Consider the following 19,974-nt stretch of genomic DNA (forward strand, 5'->3'; position numbering starts at 1 on the left):
TACGATATGAGTATTTTGTATCTTGCAGTTGCAATGTCATTGAGAAAAGTGAACTTATTACATTAAAAAAAACAGCCTTTATAGAACATGTCAACAGCCTGCCTGTTATTTTATGTGGCCTGTTATAGGTTGAAAACAGTAACGACTTCTATGCCCTTTAAAGATTACAGTGCCCACAGACTAAATTACAGTATATGTCTCAAAATGTATCTTGAGTTTTTGATTTGCGCAATGCCTGCAGCCAGTTTTTATAAGCCAGAATACTTTCCAAGTTGAGTTATGTTGTTCAAAAAACATTGACATCTGTATGAGTTTGTGTTTAAAGGAGAGAAAGAATTCCAATGTTGAGTGCCCTGGGTATTAAAAATCTGAAAATTGACCAAGGTTTCACCAAACTTCAGTCTCACAACTTCAGTCTCACTTCATTTGACTGAGCATCTAAATGAATATTTTCATGTTGTTGATGTTTTGCTTTAGCTTTTTCTGAAGCCGCTTCAGAAGGATACCGTATGGCAAAGAGTAAATAAGTGGTAACGTATTAGATAAAACATTACCCATACAGTAAATACAAAAAATTTGATGGCAAAAGTTTGACTTTGGAAGAGATTAATTCAAGTTACATTATATTGTACTGAGAGCAATTAATTGGAAAGCTGAACAAATTGGAGGTTGAATAATATGAACAAAGCAGGCTGTATTTGGCCATGGAAGTTGCATTGTATCAACTCTTAACTGATTCAATCTGTCAGGACCTTTAAACCAAATGAAAGGCAAAACTTGCTTACCTTGGCAATCGATAAAAGCAACAACAAACATTTACCTACCATTATAATTTTTATTGGAAGGCAATTATTTTCCACTGACTGCATATTAGTTCACCGTTATTTGCTTTATTTATGTCGCTTCCAACTGTGCACCTTACTGGATTATGCTGTAATAATAAAAACACTACTACTGTTATTACTGCTACTGCTACTACCACTACTACTACTACTACTACTACTAATACTACTACTAGTATTATTACTACTAATAATCATAATCATAATACAATATATACAGATTCAACTTGCAAATATGAATTCCTAAATTTACTGTTAAAATCAATAATATTCAAATGCATAGGCAAGTCTGTGATGACGGCAAGACAAATAGTTAAAGGACAGTAACAACCATAATGTGGCATGGGAAGATGTATTTATAGTACTTGTTTATGCTATAGTGAAATGTAATAACCTGCAGTATTGCACTTAATAAATAAGTATAAATAAATAAGTTATAGCATCTAAAATTTACACATTTGGAAGAATTTGGTGGAAGAATAGACAATGGGCCCACTTCATGTCAACCCTTCATACACAGTACACTATGTTAACTTGAGTGACTGCACACATTTTCTCCATAGAGCCAGTTCTCTCAAAACTGCCCTCAAGTGTCTCCTACCTGCTGCTGCAGATGGTATTTAACTACCAGTTTCTCCACAGTTTATTTGTTGAGATTTCAACCTTCCATTGCTTCATTTCAATGTACTTCGCTGAGAGTGCTTGTCAAGGTCTTCAAAATCATTGGTAAATATATTGTTTCAACCTATTCAATGCCCTAGCATGAAACTACTACTACTTTACTCTGTTTAGTCTGTAGATTACAAAAGAACACAAGAAGACCTCAATGAATATTAATTCATCAGCTATCAATCTGCGGCACGTTGGATGACTGGTTAAAGCATCTGCCTCACAGTTCTGAGGACCGGGGTTCAATCCCCGACCCCGCCTGTGTGGAGTTTTGCATGTTCTCCCCATGCCTGCGTGGGTTTTCTCCGGGCACTCCAGTTTCCTCCCACATCCCAAAAACATGCATGGTAGGTTAATTGAAGACTCTAAATTGCCCATAGGTGTGAATGTGAGTGCGAATGATTGTTTGTTTCTGTGCCCTGCGATTGGCTGGCAACCAGTTCAGGGTGTACCCCGCCTCCTGCCCGATGATAGCTGGGATAGGCTCCAGCACTCCCGCGACCCTTGTGAGGATAAGTGGCTCAGAAAATGGATAGATGGAGCTATCAATCTTACAATCTCTCTAAATCAGGTTCCTCAGCAGAAGTCTGGTTGAGTGCAGACATAATGGTCCGTCACGTGACATTTTCTAATCAGGCTTCCCTATACAGCTACCTGAAAATGATGCGTGGTTAGAGCTAAATCTTTTGAGGCACAATAACAGTATGCCAAAATCTTGAGTCATTGAACATAATTGGCTTACTCTGAATTACAAAATGAAAGGCACTTAAATCGCTCAGTCTATGCTAATATAATTAAGCTACAAAAAAACCCAGATTCACTGCAAATCTGATCTCTTGTTGCTTAAAAGTCAGAAAAGTATATCTTGCAAAACTTGAATGTAAGGAGAAAGTCCTCTCTGAGAGGGTAATTATTATCTGATGGCTTCACTGTTTGGTATGAGCTTAAATAAAGTATCTTTATTCATATTGTCCTACAAGTTTTACAAAGTAGAATTCCTCACTATAAAAGATAAACAATTCAAGACTATTAATCTTTTCTTTTTTTTAATCAAATTAGATGCCCATTAGCGGCACGGTGGATGACTGGTTAGAGCGTCAGCCTCACAGTTCTGAGGACCCGGGTTCAATCCCCGGCTGCGACTGTGTGGAGTTTGCATGTTCTCTCCGTGCCTCCGTGGGTTTTCTCCGGGCACTCCGGTTTCCTCCCACATCCCAAAAACATGCATAAATTGGAGAATCTAAATTGCCCGTCGGTGTGACTGTGAGTGCGAATGGTTGTCTGTTTGTATGTGCCCTGCGATTGGCTGGCAACCAGTTCAGGGTGTACCCCACCTCCTGCCCGATGACAGCTGGGATAGGCTCCAGCACGCCCGCGACCCTAGTGAGGATAAGCGGCTCAGAAAATGGATGGATGGATGGATAGATACGTACATGTATTCATATTCAGTACATGAATTGTTTTCTTTTTGATGATGAGGTATAACAATTAATCATTTTAATCTAACACGCTGTTTGTATCAAATTAATTAGTTTGATCCGACATCTAACCTGCTGAGAAGAGAGCTAGTTATGTGCCGTTTTACAAATTCAAATTGTTTTGAAAGTACACGTTTATTCGATGCAAAGCATATATTCTTTTGCTGTTCTTGCTATATATAAGTGCACTCCATTTCCCATTTACCAATATTGGTTCTGTTTTGGTTTAGACTTTCCAACGTTCCAAAAAAACCCAAAATGTTGGTTTCAGTCTCGTCTTTTCTGTCCCACCCAAATCCAGAGGTCACTGGGTGAACTTCGGAATACTCCCACTAAATATACCCACTAGTATATTTGAAAAAACAACAACACAAAAACACTCCAAATTACCATATAAAACAACATAAAGTGTATTTTTCAACCTACCAGTTGCGTGAGTGAGGCCCCACACATCCTGGCCGTAAACATCTGTCTTATTCCAGACCAGCCTGTGGACCAGACCAGGCCCAGCAGGGTACCAGCGTTGGTACAACCTTCCCTGGACTGAAGCTCGAACATGCACCTTAGACAAGCCGCCCAGAGGGGAGATGGGGGAGGATAGGGATGGAGGTGTGAGGAGTATACGCAGCAAGGCGAGGTAGCCTGCGGCTCGTGTACTCAAATAGTTCAGCTTCATGGCGGCTCCTGGGATCGCAACTTCTTCCTGCACCGCCTGCAGGAGAACAAGAAGCAAAAATATTTTTTTATGAAGAAAAATTTTGTTTTATCACTCACTGTATTATATGCTAATTGGTGTGATTGGCATGGGCATTGCAAAACAGCTCATACATTCGCAGTAATTATCGTGATTTTTTTTTGTATTTAAATGGTTTGGTTTTCATTTTAAATGGCTTAAACCTATGGTATGTAACTTCTGGCGCTCCCAATAAACTCAAATTCTGCATTACAACAAAAGAACAGAGCCGTCGCTTCAATATGACGTAGCCAATGGATGTTATGCCCCTTATATGTGATTCCACCTGTCTAAGATAGGTGCCTGAAGGGGGCCTATCCTAACATTGCATTTAATGCAAAAGTGACAAACCAAAAATACTTAAGTACCTGAAGCTCTGGTACGGCAGGACCCTTCTCTGCACATGTCTCTGTGTATCTGGGTAGTGGGTAGGGCAGGACCAGAGGATAAGGACTCAAAACAGTCCTAATATCACATTTTGGAGGCTGCACCTCTTCCCTGGACATGATGACCTGATCCAGAACCAGGAAATTGTTGTTTGGGGTCCAGACGCTGCGTGTTTGCGCCAAGAAAGGCGGACGCTGGAACATCAGCGTCACTGACATTGCGCCCAAAGTCACCAGGTCATAACTAAGGTGTCAGAAAAGTGAGTTACAAAACAAGATTAGTGGAGGAAAGGGAGAGCTATGTGTTAGTGTGTGTACACGTGTGTGTGTGTGTGTGTGTGTGTTGTGTGTGTGCGTGTATGTGCCTACACGTGTATGTATTTTCGCACCTTCCATCCTGTCGACTGATGGTGTAACCATACTCGGGATGCTGAGGGAAGGTGATGTTTACGCCAACCAATGGAGAGCCATCTTGCAGTGCAACATTGCCTCGAATAACAGCAACACGACTGGCATAAAAAAGATGGAAAGCAATTGGAGAAAAGCCCACAGCGACACAAAAGAGGGCGAGATGACAGCCTTACAATAATGATTGTTTGAGAAGGGATGCACGCTGTGATGCTCTCGCCAAACAACACTGCTTTAAGCAAAGTTAACTTATGTTTTTCTCATAAGACTCCATTATTTAACAAAAATGTGCCAGACATCATTAGGATATAAGTTCTAGAAATAAAATGCCCATTTAAATATTCCAAAGCTGACTTTGATTTTCAAAAAACATGGTGCTCCCCATGCCTGGGTGGGTTTTCTCCAGGCTCCGGTTTCCTCCCACATCCCCAAAACATGCGTGGTAGGTTGATTGAAGACTGTAAATTGGCCGTAAGTGTGAATGTGAGTGCGACTGGTTGTTTGTTTCTATGTGCCCTGCGATTGGCTGGCGATCAGTGAAGGGTGTACCCCGCCTCCCGCCCGAAGATATCTGTGATAGGCTCCAGCAGCCTGCGACCCTAGTGAGGATAAGCGGTATTGAAAATGGATGGATGGATGGTGCCCTTGAAGTAGTAGCCACTAGTGTGGAACCCTCAAACTTGAATGATAGAATGGAGAATCCTTTTCATGAATCAAAAACATTTCTACATAGGTTTACTGTCCACAAGTTATTTGATAAAACAAGTCATTGTAGTCATGTAAATTATATTTTAATGATCTTAGTGAACATTTTGAATGTGTGCCTGAAATTTCTGTCATCGGGGTAACTGCCCATTCTTAAATTTAACTTTCTGACGTTTTCAATTACATTACTGCCAGCCTTTTGTCTTTCATGGAAGCCAAAACAATGGTTAGTTGCAGAGTACATATTTATACCTATTTCATAATTTGCATCATGCATGTAGCTGGATGTTGTCAAGATTAACATGTCTACTCTGTCATAGTGAAATATCAGTTGATATACAAACCTTTCAGAAAGTCAAAATATATTTGTTAAGCAGTGCAGAGCCAGCTTGCTAACTGAATCATGTTGCTGTCAATGAGCTTTCATATTTCGCTGTTTGCATGTACATTGTCTGCTTGCAGTTCATTTATGGGAGCTTGAACAAATATACTGTACTGTATATTTCAGAAATCAGAATCAGAATCAGAATCAAAATCAGAATCATCTTTATTTGCCAAGTTTGTCCAAAAAACACACACAAAATATACAGCACAGTGAATTTGTTCATGCTCAACAATATATAATAACTAGGTGGAATAGTGGACGACTGGTTAGCACATCTGCGTCACAGTTTTAAGGACTGGGGTTCAAATCCCGGCCCCGCCTGTGTGGAATTTGCATGTTCTCCCCGTGCCTGCATGGGTTTTCTCCGGGTACACAAGTTTCCTCCCACATCCCAAAAAGATACGTGGTAGGTTGACTGAAGACTCTAAATTGCCCGTAGGTGTAAATGTGAGTGCGAAACGGTTGTTTGTTTATACTGTATGTGCCCTGCGATTGGCTGGCGACCAGTTCAGGGTGTACCCCGCCTCCCGCCCAAAGATAGCTGGGATAGGGCTCCAGCACGCCCGTGACCCTAGTCAGGAAAAGCGGTACAGAAACTGGATGAATGGATATAAGAACTAATAACTACTTAATTGAATATGCAGTTATTTTTATTATAATTATTTATTTATTTGTTTGTTTTTGATGAAATGGGGCGTTTTAGGCGATAGCGACTCTTTAAATGTGTGCTGACCATATGCCCAGACCAAATCCCATGAATGTGCTCAACCGATAACAATTCATGGACAAATTGATACCTTTTTGTTACAGTAGTCACTTAATTATGTACTCCACTTATATTTAAACAATAGACAATCCAAGGACACATTCACAAAAAAATAAATAAATAAGGGAGGGACTTTGCATGCACATGGTGACTCGGACTCACAAAGGGTAAACAAGCACATACCTGGTATCAAAGGGCACGTCTCCAGGGAGAGTGTGTGTGGCTGCTTTGCCAAGGAGAAAGTTTATGCGTTGGTAGAAACTGTGAGTGTGTGTGTTAATGGGTGAGGGGGGTGCAGCTGGGGGCAATGGGTTCCGCTGCAGCAGGGCCATGGGGTCAGCCGAGCCGCGGCATAGAGGGTCAGAGCCACAGCTCAGCTGCTCGCAACAGTCTGGATCCACACAGTCAATCAGACCATCTGATATAGACAGAAACAATGTTGAGAGACCACTTAAAAAAATGGCAGAATTATGAGATAACTGCATGTGTATGTTGTGTTCAACAGTGATGTTCAAGACCAGTACTTATATTTGTGTATTATTATGTTACGATTTATTATTTTGGGGTTTTGTCTGTGGAAGCTTAAGCAGGGTAAGGCAATAGGAATGCATTTCCATTCGATATTCAAGACGGATGTATAATGTACTATATTAGCCAGGACAAGATAGAAAGAGGATATTATAAAACTTCTGCCAACAAAAAATAAATAAATACAAAATAAAAAAAATAAAAAAATAAAAAAATTCTCCCCTCCAGCCAATGAGGAGACATTGAACCATGCATATATCACCATTATCACAAATATAAATCCAATTAGATTGAGTCATCAAGCTCCCTTTATATTCCTATAAATCAGGCATTTGTCAGCACAATTATTTGAATGTGAGCCATAAAAGTTCAGCATAAACAATAGGCTGCTGATAACAGCCAAAGCAGCAGGTAACAGGAGCCAGGCTGGCATTTGTGTTTCCTATTTTAGACTTGTTTCTGAAAAGGCAGGAAGCAGTGCTGACATTTAAATGTATCTGACCAAAGAGCAGAGAGCTAAAGGCCAACAATATTCTATTATAACCTCCTCCTTCAAAGGTGGCCGAGTGCAATAATTCATTTCCATACCATTCACCACTCCATCTTGAAAGAACACAATTAATTGAATGTAGACTTTACACCGATTTGATTGGGCTGATCAGTATCGGCCGATATTTAGCATTTTATGCTGAACGGCTTTAATGTCATAATTCGCCAATCGGCTCCGCAAAAGACATTAACTCCGTGTCGCCATGTTGACGTAGTACTGTAAATATTTGACGCCCAAAGAAGTTATTTAAAAAAAATTTTTTTTAAAATCTCAGCGGTGTGGGACAGAAAACACGTCGGAGACAGGCAACACGAAATGCTCTTTTACGATTGCACTGTTAGACAACTGCAATAAAATCTTGTATTCCACATCGCGTTTTATACGATCATTGGGCTTTATCTTGTAAACTCAAATGAGACCGGATACACAAGTTACAGTGGGGACGACAACAAGAGTGCAGCGAGCCGACAATCTTTTTAAATTATTATGCATAGATGGCAGTTGAAAACAAAGGAGCACAGTATAGATTTGAAAATAAGCAATACATGTGCAGTGTAAATATTTGAGTATGGGAGATAACTGCAAACTGAGTGCAATGTTTGTTTGTTCCCCCCCCCCCCAAATGTAATAATCATATTCTCACTTCTGCCCAATCCAGGCAGAGCGATTGAATACAATAATCCTCCCTCCATCACAAGGGTTACGTTCCAAACCACCACCACAATAAGGGAAATCCGTATTTTAAATACACCCTAGGCATGTTTTTATAGCATTTACGGCATTTCCATTTTTTAAAGGTCTTTAAACACACTTTAAGAGCAATACAAATGCAGTTAAAGTTATAATATATTGAGAAAGCACAAGAGGAATTGATACCACACAAATATGGTATAAACAGTATTAAAAAAGGAGTAACTATAATAACACGCACACAAAGAAAATCTGCGATATCTGGGACCGCGACATAGCAGGGTTTAGTTGTAGTTCCTCTTTATTCACTCATTACTAACATCTTAGCATCTCTGTCTATCTTCAGAGATAAAAGGATTTCTTTGAAAAGCGCATATGAGAGCCTAACATATACGTTGCAAGAACGAGAGCTGTATTGTGGTTTTTAAAAAGATAAAGAGTAAAGTGGCAGGAGTGAAAGACTGGAAGCTTGAATGAGCTCTGTGACACAGTTTGATACCAACAAACGGTACATTGCATTCGTTGTTAAATTTTTAATGAATTTCTTGCGATGCAGCACCTTGTAATGTTTTAATGTTCGCCTGCAATGTAAAAAAAAGACCTTGTCCATTTATAGAAAACATACAAATTTGATCATATGAAATTAAATCAAAGAATCAATTAAGAAAATGTGTATGAAAAAAAAAAATTCCATGCCATAAATATATATACCATACTATTATATATATGCTGTGATGATGTATTCTTCCATTGCTGTAAATAACTACTTCATTGCATGTCGTCCATGTTGGACCTGTAAGCCGTGGTCCCTCTGTATCAAGACTTTTCATAAACGCTGAGCTGTTCTTTAAAAAAATAAAAATAAATAAAAATACCATCAAATTTATTCTGAAGTTGTTCAGTAAAGATATTACATATGACTTTCATTCGGAAATTCTTGTGTGAAATCCCTTTTTATCTTTACATTTACAGCATTGATTATTAAAAAATAAAACTTGACATTGATTTACAGTACAAAATAAGAAGTTTTTTTATTTTAAAAAGTTTGTTTTTTCTTTCTTTATTGCTATGCAGTAATGTTAATTATAATTGTAATGGCTCTCTGGGCAGGGGGTGGGGAATATGTGAGTATGTTTTTTTTTCATCCCAGCAGGTGTTATGCATATCAGACATTTAGCACACTTACACATGCACAAACAGCCACACAAACCCCCCCCCCCCCCCCCCCCCCATACACACACACTTGAATGATGACCAAGAGGACTCCACAAGCTTCACAGCAGAACTGGGACAACACATACAGGAAGAGAAGGAAGGACAATGAAGTTGATTATTTTTTGGCTATAGGAGTGTAAGGAAGACAGAAATGAAAGAGGTAACAAAGAGAGAAGAGAGATAGAAAATGATAGATGGTGATAGAATGTCACCTCCATCGTTGTCTGTTCCATCACTGCAGTCAGTTTCCATGACAACGCTGCATCCAGGCCCACTCCATCCAGCCTGACAGACGCAGCGCCAGCCACTCTGCTCCAGGGTACAGCCGGCCGTGCCCGCTGCACAAACCTGGGCAGCCATCTGCAGATCACACACACATGCACACACACACACCCACACACACACACACACACACACACACGCACACACACACACGCATTCTCACACGCACACACGCACACACACACACACACACACACACACACACAGGGATTATTGGAATTTGTTCCAAATTTTTAATACTTATCATGATTAAAAATATCCCCAAAAGAATTAAAAACTACCTTTCACAACGATGTCCAGATCATGAGTAACTGCGGAGGGAAAAAAAGTGACAATGACACCGCTTTCCAATCCAAATTCTCACAGCGAATAATTAAACTCTCCCACATGCGCTTACCAATGTTGCAGTGCTCTCCCTCCCAGCCAGGTTGGCAGATGCAAGTCCCATCGTGGCACTGGCCGTGTTCTTCGCAGCGAGGATGGCACGCTTTCTGGTCGCACGCCGCGCCGAGCCAACCCTCCTCACACTGGCACTGGCCTTCCGAGCAAACACCATGACTGCCACACGGCACTGGGCACAGTTCTGCCAGCGAGGTGGGTGGGGGTACGTGGGCGAGACAAGCATGTTAGTGTGAGTGGAGAAGAGAATGGCTCAACCAGATGGTACAAATTAAGAATGGAAAGAATAAGTGAGAGTTGCATGGAAAGATGGAGTTAAAAAAGTACAATTCAGAAATCAGGCAGAAGCATCAGTTAAAGGAAGAAGTAATATTCTTATTTTTCACAATATTCTACCCTGTGAAGTGAAGGGGAAGAGTGAAAGAGAATCATAACAAAACAAAAGACTCTTGCAATGCATTTTGAAACCGGAGCCTGAAACTCAGCTCTTTCGTGGTCATGTTAATACTTTTCTTCCTCTCCTCTGTTTGATTTTCTGTATCCCATTTTCCAGCAATCATTTTATATCCTACCCCTGCTTGCTTGTCTATTTTCTATTTTACTTTTCCACTCTCTGCAGAGGAAAAAAAACACCATCCATGAGTAAAGTGACCAAAGTGCTAGAGGCTTACAAAGACTACTTACCCAGCCAGAGGCAGTGAAAAGTTATTTCAATTTAAATATACATTGCAGGGAGAGTGTGGGCAAAGTAGATTATAGGTGGATAATTTTCAGCTCTCCATTAGTGTTACATTTAGCTATGCTTCGCTTCGGCAACAACAATGTAGAAATTGAGTTTTTTTTTGTTTTGTTTTTTAAGAACACGATAGAGAGAAAATTCTTGCTTGCCCCATAGATAGATATTCAGCAATGGTCTGTCAATATCAAGGCCTACGGTATATGACAATAATAAGGGATCCACACTCTTGAGACCAAGTGCTAATGCCAGTTGCCCATAAATCATCTGTACCAACACCAGCATTAACTTTATGTGGTGAAAAGTCTTATAATGGCCATTTTCCCATCTGTCAAATGACACTGTGATGAGGATGAGGTAGGTGTGTACCGCACTTTATAATTTGGACATTATTGAACATGCTGCTATTTCTGTCATTTCTTTCAAGAGCAAAGTTATGTGAAGGCACAACGTTTAAGGCATTCCAGCTTCCAACAACTATATTGAAGAGGGGTGGGGGGGTGGAAGTCATAAACGTATTCATTTGGCAACCTGCAGTGTACATTCTTGTACAACCTTGTATAAAAACATATCTTTCCTTTTTTATCTTCATGTTCTTCCATCGTCTAAAATAGCTTGAAGTCATTTGTGTGATTGTACCTTAGGTGTGCACTACAAAGTTGTTGGTGGTTTCACCGCCTCAGAGTCATGAGAGGTAGCCTTGCACATAAGTGTGAAAACTGACAAGACACTATATTAGATACACATGCACAATCTAAGGTCCAATACACCAGTATAAATGTTTTTGCATTTAGAAAGGTAATTATCATTTTCATATGAGGTAATAAATTTCTTAATTTGTCAATTGTCATCAAGCACCATGTTTATGACAAAGTAAAAACTGATTGAATTCTTCTACTGTACTGGACCACAATGGATTGTGTTGGTGTAGCTAATGATTTGGCTGTGAGCGTATCGTGCATATAAAAAAAGGTCTACATACTCTGTTCAAATGCCAGGTTTTTGTGAAAATATGGGGCCAAGATAAATAGTTTCTAAACCGCAAATAAAGTTTAGCTGTTCTAGTTGGATTTCCTGACACTTTTTGGGTCATAAAAAGCATGTGCGTACTTGTGCAACCAATCTCATTTCTATATTTTTCCTTTCCTTCTGGAAAGATTTTTTTTTCTAATTAAGTTGTACAGGTTATAGGTCACAATGGTGGAAAAATATTTAAAATGATTTACTTTGGTCTAACTTTTTTCATACACTATGACAAAAACCTGACATTTGAACAGGGGTGTCTAAACTTTTTATATCAACTGTATGTGCACACAAACAACAGACAGCAGTAACATAGAGTGGCTGCTATCAATTCCTCTCAAGCGTAGAAAATCCCACATCTGTGGGAAATTGTATGTGGCAAGACAACTCATGCTACTTGACCACTGATAAATGTGTGACGTACAATTACGTTTCTATGTTGACTGAAAATCCCATTCATGTTTTACCAATGTAGCAGTCCGGTCCTGTCCAGTTGGGCTGGCAAGCGCAGGTGTCTGACTCAGGGAGATAGGTGCCATGTCCAGAACACTGCTCCTGACAGGCTGGCAACGGGTCATCACAAATCACTCCTGCCCAGCCTGGAGAGCACACACATTCCCCACGGACACACACGCCATGCCTGCCACACTGAGGGTCTACGCAGTCCACTGCAGACAAAGAGAGGACAAAAAAGAGAAGTCAGAAGGGCAAGGGAAGGGAAGTCGTTTTGGGTTCGAGGGTGCCTGTCTAATTACAATCATCAGTTCACTGAGTATGAAAGCAGTGTTCTTTGCATCCCATCCAGGAGTTAACCGCCCTCGCTACAATGTATCTGTATCTGTTCCACAACATTACATTTCATAGGACACTTAAAACCCTGGCTTTGATAAGGGGTGAAATGGCCTGGTTAAAATCTGCATGTGCGGGTGGTCAGTGTTAGTCTGTGTAATTACAGCTCTGAGCACCGAGCCAAAGCTCAGCAAAACCCGCCTCAGCACAGCTCAGCTCGGCTCTCTTGTTCAAGGTCAAACACGTGATTTAGTCTATGCAGGCGAAGACTTTCAGTACAGCGCTGTTTTGGAACGATTTGCTGAGAAGTTGCAATTAAGTAAAGCATATACTGTGGCTATGAATAATGCGGCTTTGATATTTTTATAATTGGTGGTTCTACAGTGGAGAGCTGCAAAATGATGCATGATTTTACACACAATGAGAATTACTGTCGCAAAAAGAACAATTCGTATTATATTACAATATTTTCTATATTAAGTTGTGTTATCAGCCCCACCTTGCTTACCCTATGGCGTGTTACAGCTATGAATCATTATTGGGACTTTGTGATTGTGGAATGATTAAAATGTCTCATTAATCTATGTACAGTGAGAGTTAAATGGAGGAGGAGAGGTGCACTGAGCACAAAAAAACAATGTGCTGCCAGATTTATTTATTTTTTTTTTACATGCACTTCGCACTTCACATACAAATTATCTTGTTCATTGGTTTGAACAAGAGAATGGCAGTAAAGTGTAGTGTCGACCAAGTTCAGGACAATGTATGATGGTGAAATAATTTTTTATTGCTTGTGGCACATAATGTTAGCACATAGTATGTGTGTGTGTGTGGGTTTTATTTTTTATTTTTTTCAAATGTTTGTGGCAATTTCTGTAACATTCTAGGGATTGTTAACCAATTTTAAGTAGGTGTTATGACAGTAATGTTGATGGAAATGAGTGTGGTGTCTTACTTTCTGTTCATAATCTTTTCTAAATGTAGACATGGCCTGAAAGATAATAGTAGTGTGTGGTACCTATGGTTACAATATAGAAACCAGAAATCTTTCTTCACGGAGTTTGCCTCCCGGCCTATTCACAAGAGAATTACATAAGGAAAATACATGGTGTCAGCCTCTACGTGACCATTATGTCGCATTAACGGAACACACATTTACTGCATAATTGCCCCGTGCCAACTGGAGGCAACGGAGTCAGTGAAAGTGAGGTTTAAGGAATACAGGTTTGCTTAATTTGGAATTGTATATTTTTGTACTATGAACAGAAACTGTGTGTATATCCATTTTTTAACTTCTGGCATCACAAACAGCAAGTCATCAGGAGTACTGTTTGAAGCAGGAATAGCTGTAAATGGCTGCCAGCTGGGGTAGGAAATTGGGTTGATGACAGCAGTTTACAGAAAACCAAAACACATACACAACATGATCTCAATCTTCCTCTATCCTAACCTCCATGCTGTGGGGAAAATTAGGATTATACACAAATGTGATTTATATATGTATCTTCCACTTTACATAAAACTCATCCACAGATTTGTAACTTCATGGATCACTGACCTACTCTCTTCACAAGTTCAAATATCTATCTAACTCAAACAAAAACAAGTACAATAATCAAACATAAACCAAATATAAAGAGCATGTGTGTTGGCTGCTAAAAGTTACCGTAATTGTCTTTGGTATTAGGAGCAGACTCAATCATAACTTTTTTTCAAGCATTCACAAAATAGACCAAATTCCATCCATCCATCCATTTTCTGAGCCGCTTCTCCTCACTAGGGTGCGGGCATGCTGTCGCCTATCCCAGCTATCATCGGGCAGGAGGCGGGGTACACCCTGAACTGGTTGCCAGCCAATCGCAGCGCACACATAAACAAACAACCATTCGCGCTCACATTCACACCTACGGGCAATTTTTTTTAGTCTTCAATTCATGCATGTTTTTGGGGTGTGGCAGGAAACCGGAGTGCCCGGAGAAAACCCACCCAGCCATTTTATTTGTCTTCCCGTAATAGACTTCCAACAAATATATTTCATCTAAACTCACATGGAAACCAATAGATGCTTCAGTTCAAATAATTTTCTGGGTCATTAGTTATGTTGCATACGCTTCCTAGTAATGTTAACAATAGCAGTTGAGTTTTTTTCATTAAATTATGTTATTAAATAACTCATTTTATTCTTTTGGAAATAAAAACTAAACTAAAACTATGATTGAATTAATCTTGTCTCTTAATTGTAAAGTACTGTACAGTTTGCAGTGCTGTTCATAGGAATGTTATGTTGGTTTCACATCTATCATTCATGTTCTTTTCACATGGTAAAAAACTCAGAGAAAAACCAAAATGGGTCATAACAAACCACGTGAGAGTTCTCTCTCTCTGTTCTGCTCTGCTGAAGCTAGGATGTAAACAGGAAGAAGGTTTGGTCTACGGCCAAGTGAGTGAAATACTGCTAATAAATAAAAATGGAGCTAAATTGGTCCTTTTTGATAACTTTCCAATATTTGCATTGAAAATATACCAGGAAATCAAGCAGTAGGTCTCCAGAAGCAAACATCTATGGGCATTTTAAAGGTAAGTCGTGATCAATTATACTCCAAGATGTCAAAAGATGCGCTGCTACAATCTGTCTCAGCAACAAGGGCAGCACATTTAGCATGTATGGCAAAAACAAACCACACAGATGTTGGCAGTTTCAGATGAATCGGCTAAAGCCAAAGTCAAACCACTAGCTCACCACAACAGAACAGTTAAATATGGTTTTGTTGTTATTGTTGTTATTTTGTTTTCTTTCTTGTTAAAGCCTAGTTGGTATCGGAATGACTGATGTGGCCCCTGTTCTCATCAAACCGTAGTTACTTTTGTATCTATGGCACTGTTTGTTTGGTCAGGTGTGAAACCAAAATTTAACTGGAATGAGGGCAAAAGCAATTGGTCCCTGAACATTTTGTAGTTTCTTCAGAATCCCAAAAGAATGGTTCATCCGTGGTGACAAAGTCATCTGAACAGAGTTGATCCGCTACAACTGCTGCATGAAGGCAGTTGACAGATGAACACGGTAACTTCTTGTTCTTCTTCTTCTTGTAATGTCTTTGAATTAACATGTACTGTATGTCGTTAGCAGCACATCTTTCTACAGTGTTTAGGAATACAACTGGCTCAAGATAGGATATTAATGTGCGCTCTGTATTGAACATATACTTAATACCATTATTAGTAAAGGCCAATTTTGATACATACCTGTACAGTATTTAGTAGCAATGTTTTTTTTCACTAGTTCACAGGATGAAAAAACTGGCTTGATAAAACAGAAATAAAATGTAATGTAAATTGAATGCATGAAATGTACGCAAAAAACGATTGCTTAAAAAATTAGATAGCAGAGAACATTATACTTCGAATTTCTATGGTGAAAAAAGGAGCATAATCAAAATCATTAATTTACAAACCCATCAACTGATTTGACTTTAGAGGCTGAAAAGTGAATTCAGAGAGTTGCTTCTATACATTACACATTTGAATATAATTGTTGTAAACATATGGAAAGACTGAGGCATAAATGATTATTAAAATGTCACAATTTCAGTTTTCCCAAGTTTTTGGGCATGGCTGAAACAGCACCCTGTGAGGCACTTTGGAGTCCGGAATAAGTGCCCCCTCCGCCACTATAAAAGAACTGAGCACCTTTGTTTGAATCACCAGTTATCCTGCGCAATTGTGAGCTACAGTACTTAGTTATAATTATTCGGCCTATTTTTACCACTACATCATGTAGTTAACTTGATAGTTATACCAAAAATGCCACCCCAAAAGGATTCCCTGGATGCCACAATTTACAAAACAGCTTGGTGTCATTTAAATTTACAAGTCTTATATAGTTTGTGTTATTTAGGCTACCATAATACAGTACAGCACTATGGAGTAGGCATAAAAAATAATTTTATTAACAGTTGATAGTTGAGTGGGGTGTGGTCTCAGAACATTCGGCGAAACCCATGTTTTAGTGCAGTGAGAATGGATTAGGGTTTGTGTTAGGGCATTTTTTTTTTTTTTTTTTAATCGTTCAAATTTGGCAGAGGGACTTTACAGGGACATTAACTATATTAATGTACAATTGTGCTCATAAATTCACATACACTGGCATAATTTGCGAAATATTGTCAATTTTTGGAATAATATGACTGATCATGCGGGACTATTTTCTTTTATTTATGGATAGTAGTCAGGTGAAGCAATTTGTTCTCATTTATTTTTTTATATAACAATAACAAATGAAATCACAGAAATGGCCCCGATCAAAAGTTTATGTTTGGCCTCATAATACACTGGGGAGTTGAGTAAGGTCTGACAGCTGTTTTTAACAAATTTTTGGGTGTGGTATCCAAAACAGATCTCAGTTTTTCACTATCACGTCAAGTTTTTGAAAAAAGTGAGAACAAAGTGGAACAAAGGAAATATATACCTATGTAAATAAAACACTAAGTTTGAATAGTTACAAGCTTTGAAAACTAAAAAAAAACTGCATAAAACGAAATAGAACAACGGTATGCCCATGGTTACAAGGTTAAGAGAAAAGCCAGCACAAATCCTCTTACTTCCTACTATGCTAGCTTTATGTTTGCCGATATTGATAGTACTGACCTATTGGGAGCTGCACACACACAATTGAGAGCTGCACTCTCAATTGTGACTGCACAAACAAGTTGCCACGTAGCTGTAGATGAGTCCAATCGTAATCAGCTGGCAAGTCTTACTACAGCTAATCAGTGGAATTTTGCTTATTTGGAGGGTAAGCTGTGGAGAAAAAACTTGACTTGCTTGAAAAAAATCAGCATAAAAATCTAACTCAACAGAAATTTGTTTTCAAATTGTTCCCCAGTGATATACACACATTGACACACACAGGTGTAAATATCTATGCAGGATAAGTTTGCCCACCTGTGAATCGTTTGACTATAAGAAGTGTCTGTGTATATATAGTCTTTGAGGTTCTAAGCTCTTGAGAGACCCCCTGCACATTTCATCCAGGGCTGCACTAACTTTGTTGGATACTGAGCAATGCGGGAAGCAAAATATCTGTCAAAAAGACCTGTGAGAAAAGGTAGTTGAACTTTAGAAATCCAGGAAAGGAAATACAAAGATACTTAAGGATTTAAACATGCCAGTCGGTAGTGTTCAAACTCTAATAAAGAAGTGAAAAAGTATTGCTTCTGTTGATACCAAGCCAAGGTCAGGTGGACCAAGAAGAACAATTGTTGTTGAAGATTGTTAAGAATGTAAAGAGAATCCCCAAAGCAACTTTAGCTGAAATGCAGGCCTCTCTGCAAAAAAGTTGTATGGCTGCTTCGAGATGCAAAATAAGGAGGTACTTGAACAACAATGGGCTGCACAGTCAAGGTGACAGAAAAAAATCAGTTACTTAGCCAACACCACAAAACAGCCTGCTTAGAATATGCCAAACAGCACCTTGACAAGCCTCAAAACGTCTGGAACAAAGTTATTTGGAATGTGAGACCAAAAGGTAACTATCATAAATTCTGTTTGGACAGGAGTCTACAATGTTTATGACGAAAAGAACACCATCCCTACTGTGAAACATGGAGGATATTTTGTGGGGGTGTGAGCTACAGTGGCACAGGGCATGACGTCAAAATTGATGACAAGATGAATGTGGTATGTTATCAGAAAATATTGAAGGACAGTTAGCATTCATCAGCTTGGAAGCTGTACATGGGAGGCACTTGGCCTTTCCAACATGACAATGATCCAAAACACAAGGCCAAGTCAACCCTTCAGTAGCAACACCAGAAAAAAAAGTGAAGGTTTCGGAGTGGCCTTCACAGTCTCCTGACCACAATTTCATTGACACACTCAGGGGAGATCTCAAATGTGCAGTTGTACGTACATGTACATGTGAGACAACCCAATAATTCACAGAACCTGGAAGCATTTTGCCAGGAAGAATGGGCAGCTTTACCACCTGAGTAAATAATGGGTGTGAACCACAACTTATCAGAAAAGACTGCAAGCCATCATTGATGCTAAAAGGGGCAATATGCAGTATTAAGAACATGAAAGGGGACCACTTCATCATTTTCTATATTGCTGTTTTTTTTTTTAAGTGTGTGTTTCTGAAATGCCTTATAGTTTAATTTGAATCCCATTCAAGATAAAATTATGTGTTCTGCCAGATCGGTCATGTTTTTTTTTTTTTTGGTGGGAAAAATGGAACATATTCCAAATTCTTGCATAGTATCTAAACTGATGATTGCAACTCTATAGAGTCAGTCATTCCTGGTTGCGTTATCATTTGGTAGGACCGGTGACATGTTTTTGCTAAGTTTTATAATAACCAACACTAAAAAAGGGGGAAGGCCATCAAAGTCATGAGGCTGAAAAGTGCATTCAGTGGAAATGTTTTGGTGTTGCTGTCTTACCTAGTTCACAGTTTACTCCCTTGTAGGCTGGGCTGCATATGCAGATGCCCCGCATGCACGAGCCATGGTTGGAGCAGGTGGGGTCAATACACTGACCTTCCTCCACATTACACTCTGCTCCCTTCCAACCGGTCAGGCACACACACCTTCCCTTTTCATACACGCCGTTACCGCTGCACAACACAGGGCACGAATCTGTAATAGGACAAACACAGATTACAGCCACGTGAAAAGACACACATAGTACTGCAGTATATTAGCAGGGAAACCGCAGTTACCCAGTGTGACAGGGGCGACATACTCTTATCTCAACCGCTGCACAGATTCAGCAAATCCTCAAACAGTCTTCCTCTCTTCCTCACACACACTCATACTTACACACATACACAAACACACTCACACAGACGCACGCACAAAAACACACACACACACATCCCAGCTTATCACTCACACTGTTTCAATTTACTCAAGCACCACCTGAGCCCGGCTACCACGGCAACCCAAGAATTGGAGAAAATCCCTCCAACGTCACCTCACTTGCTCTGAACAGGCCGTGAAAACAATCGTGAAAATGAAAGATTAGGAAAGAGAGCATTAGGGTTTTATAGAATGAGGAGCTCACTTGATACAGAGATGGAGAGCTGTGCAGCAACCAACCACGTAGGCGCTGACAGTTACCCACCACCCTCCATATACACACAACATCACCTCAAGACCTGACAGGTAGACACTTCAAATGGATTTAAATGATGATTTATAACTAATGCGCTTTTCTGGGCTAATTTGAAATGAAAACCCTGTGCGGATTATATATGTGGGCCTATGTTGTCTTGTTTGATACTTTGTAAATGTAACCCGCTGCACTCCGCAGCAATAAACACACACTTCCCTTTTTACAACTCTTGTCATAACTTTTCAAACAACAAAACATACAATGCAACCAAATGAGC

General features: G+C 39.5%; 1 protein-coding gene across 1 annotated transcript in view; it reads right to left on the minus strand.

Moving 5' to 3' along the window:
• Positions 1–19,974, minus strand: part of tenm1 (teneurin transmembrane protein 1) — a 228,295-nt gene that overhangs the window by 86,865 nt on the left and 121,456 nt on the right. The window contains 10 exon segments of the mRNA XM_061685196.1: positions 3,416–3,701; positions 4,091–4,352; positions 4,498–4,617; positions 6,556–6,790; positions 9,568–9,679; positions 9,681–9,715; positions 9,919–9,948; positions 10,035–10,220; positions 12,263–12,463; positions 19,025–19,219. Of these exon segments, the coding sequence (XP_061541180.1) occupies positions 3,416–3,701; positions 4,091–4,352; positions 4,498–4,617; positions 6,556–6,790; positions 9,568–9,679; positions 9,681–9,715; positions 9,919–9,948; positions 10,035–10,220; positions 12,263–12,463; positions 19,025–19,219 (1,662 nt within the window).

Source organism: Phycodurus eques, chromosome 9, assembly GCF_024500275.1.
Source record: "Phycodurus eques isolate BA_2022a chromosome 9, UOR_Pequ_1.1, whole genome shotgun sequence".
In the NCBI taxonomy this organism is placed as follows: domain Eukaryota; kingdom Metazoa; phylum Chordata; class Actinopteri; order Syngnathiformes; family Syngnathidae; genus Phycodurus; species Phycodurus eques.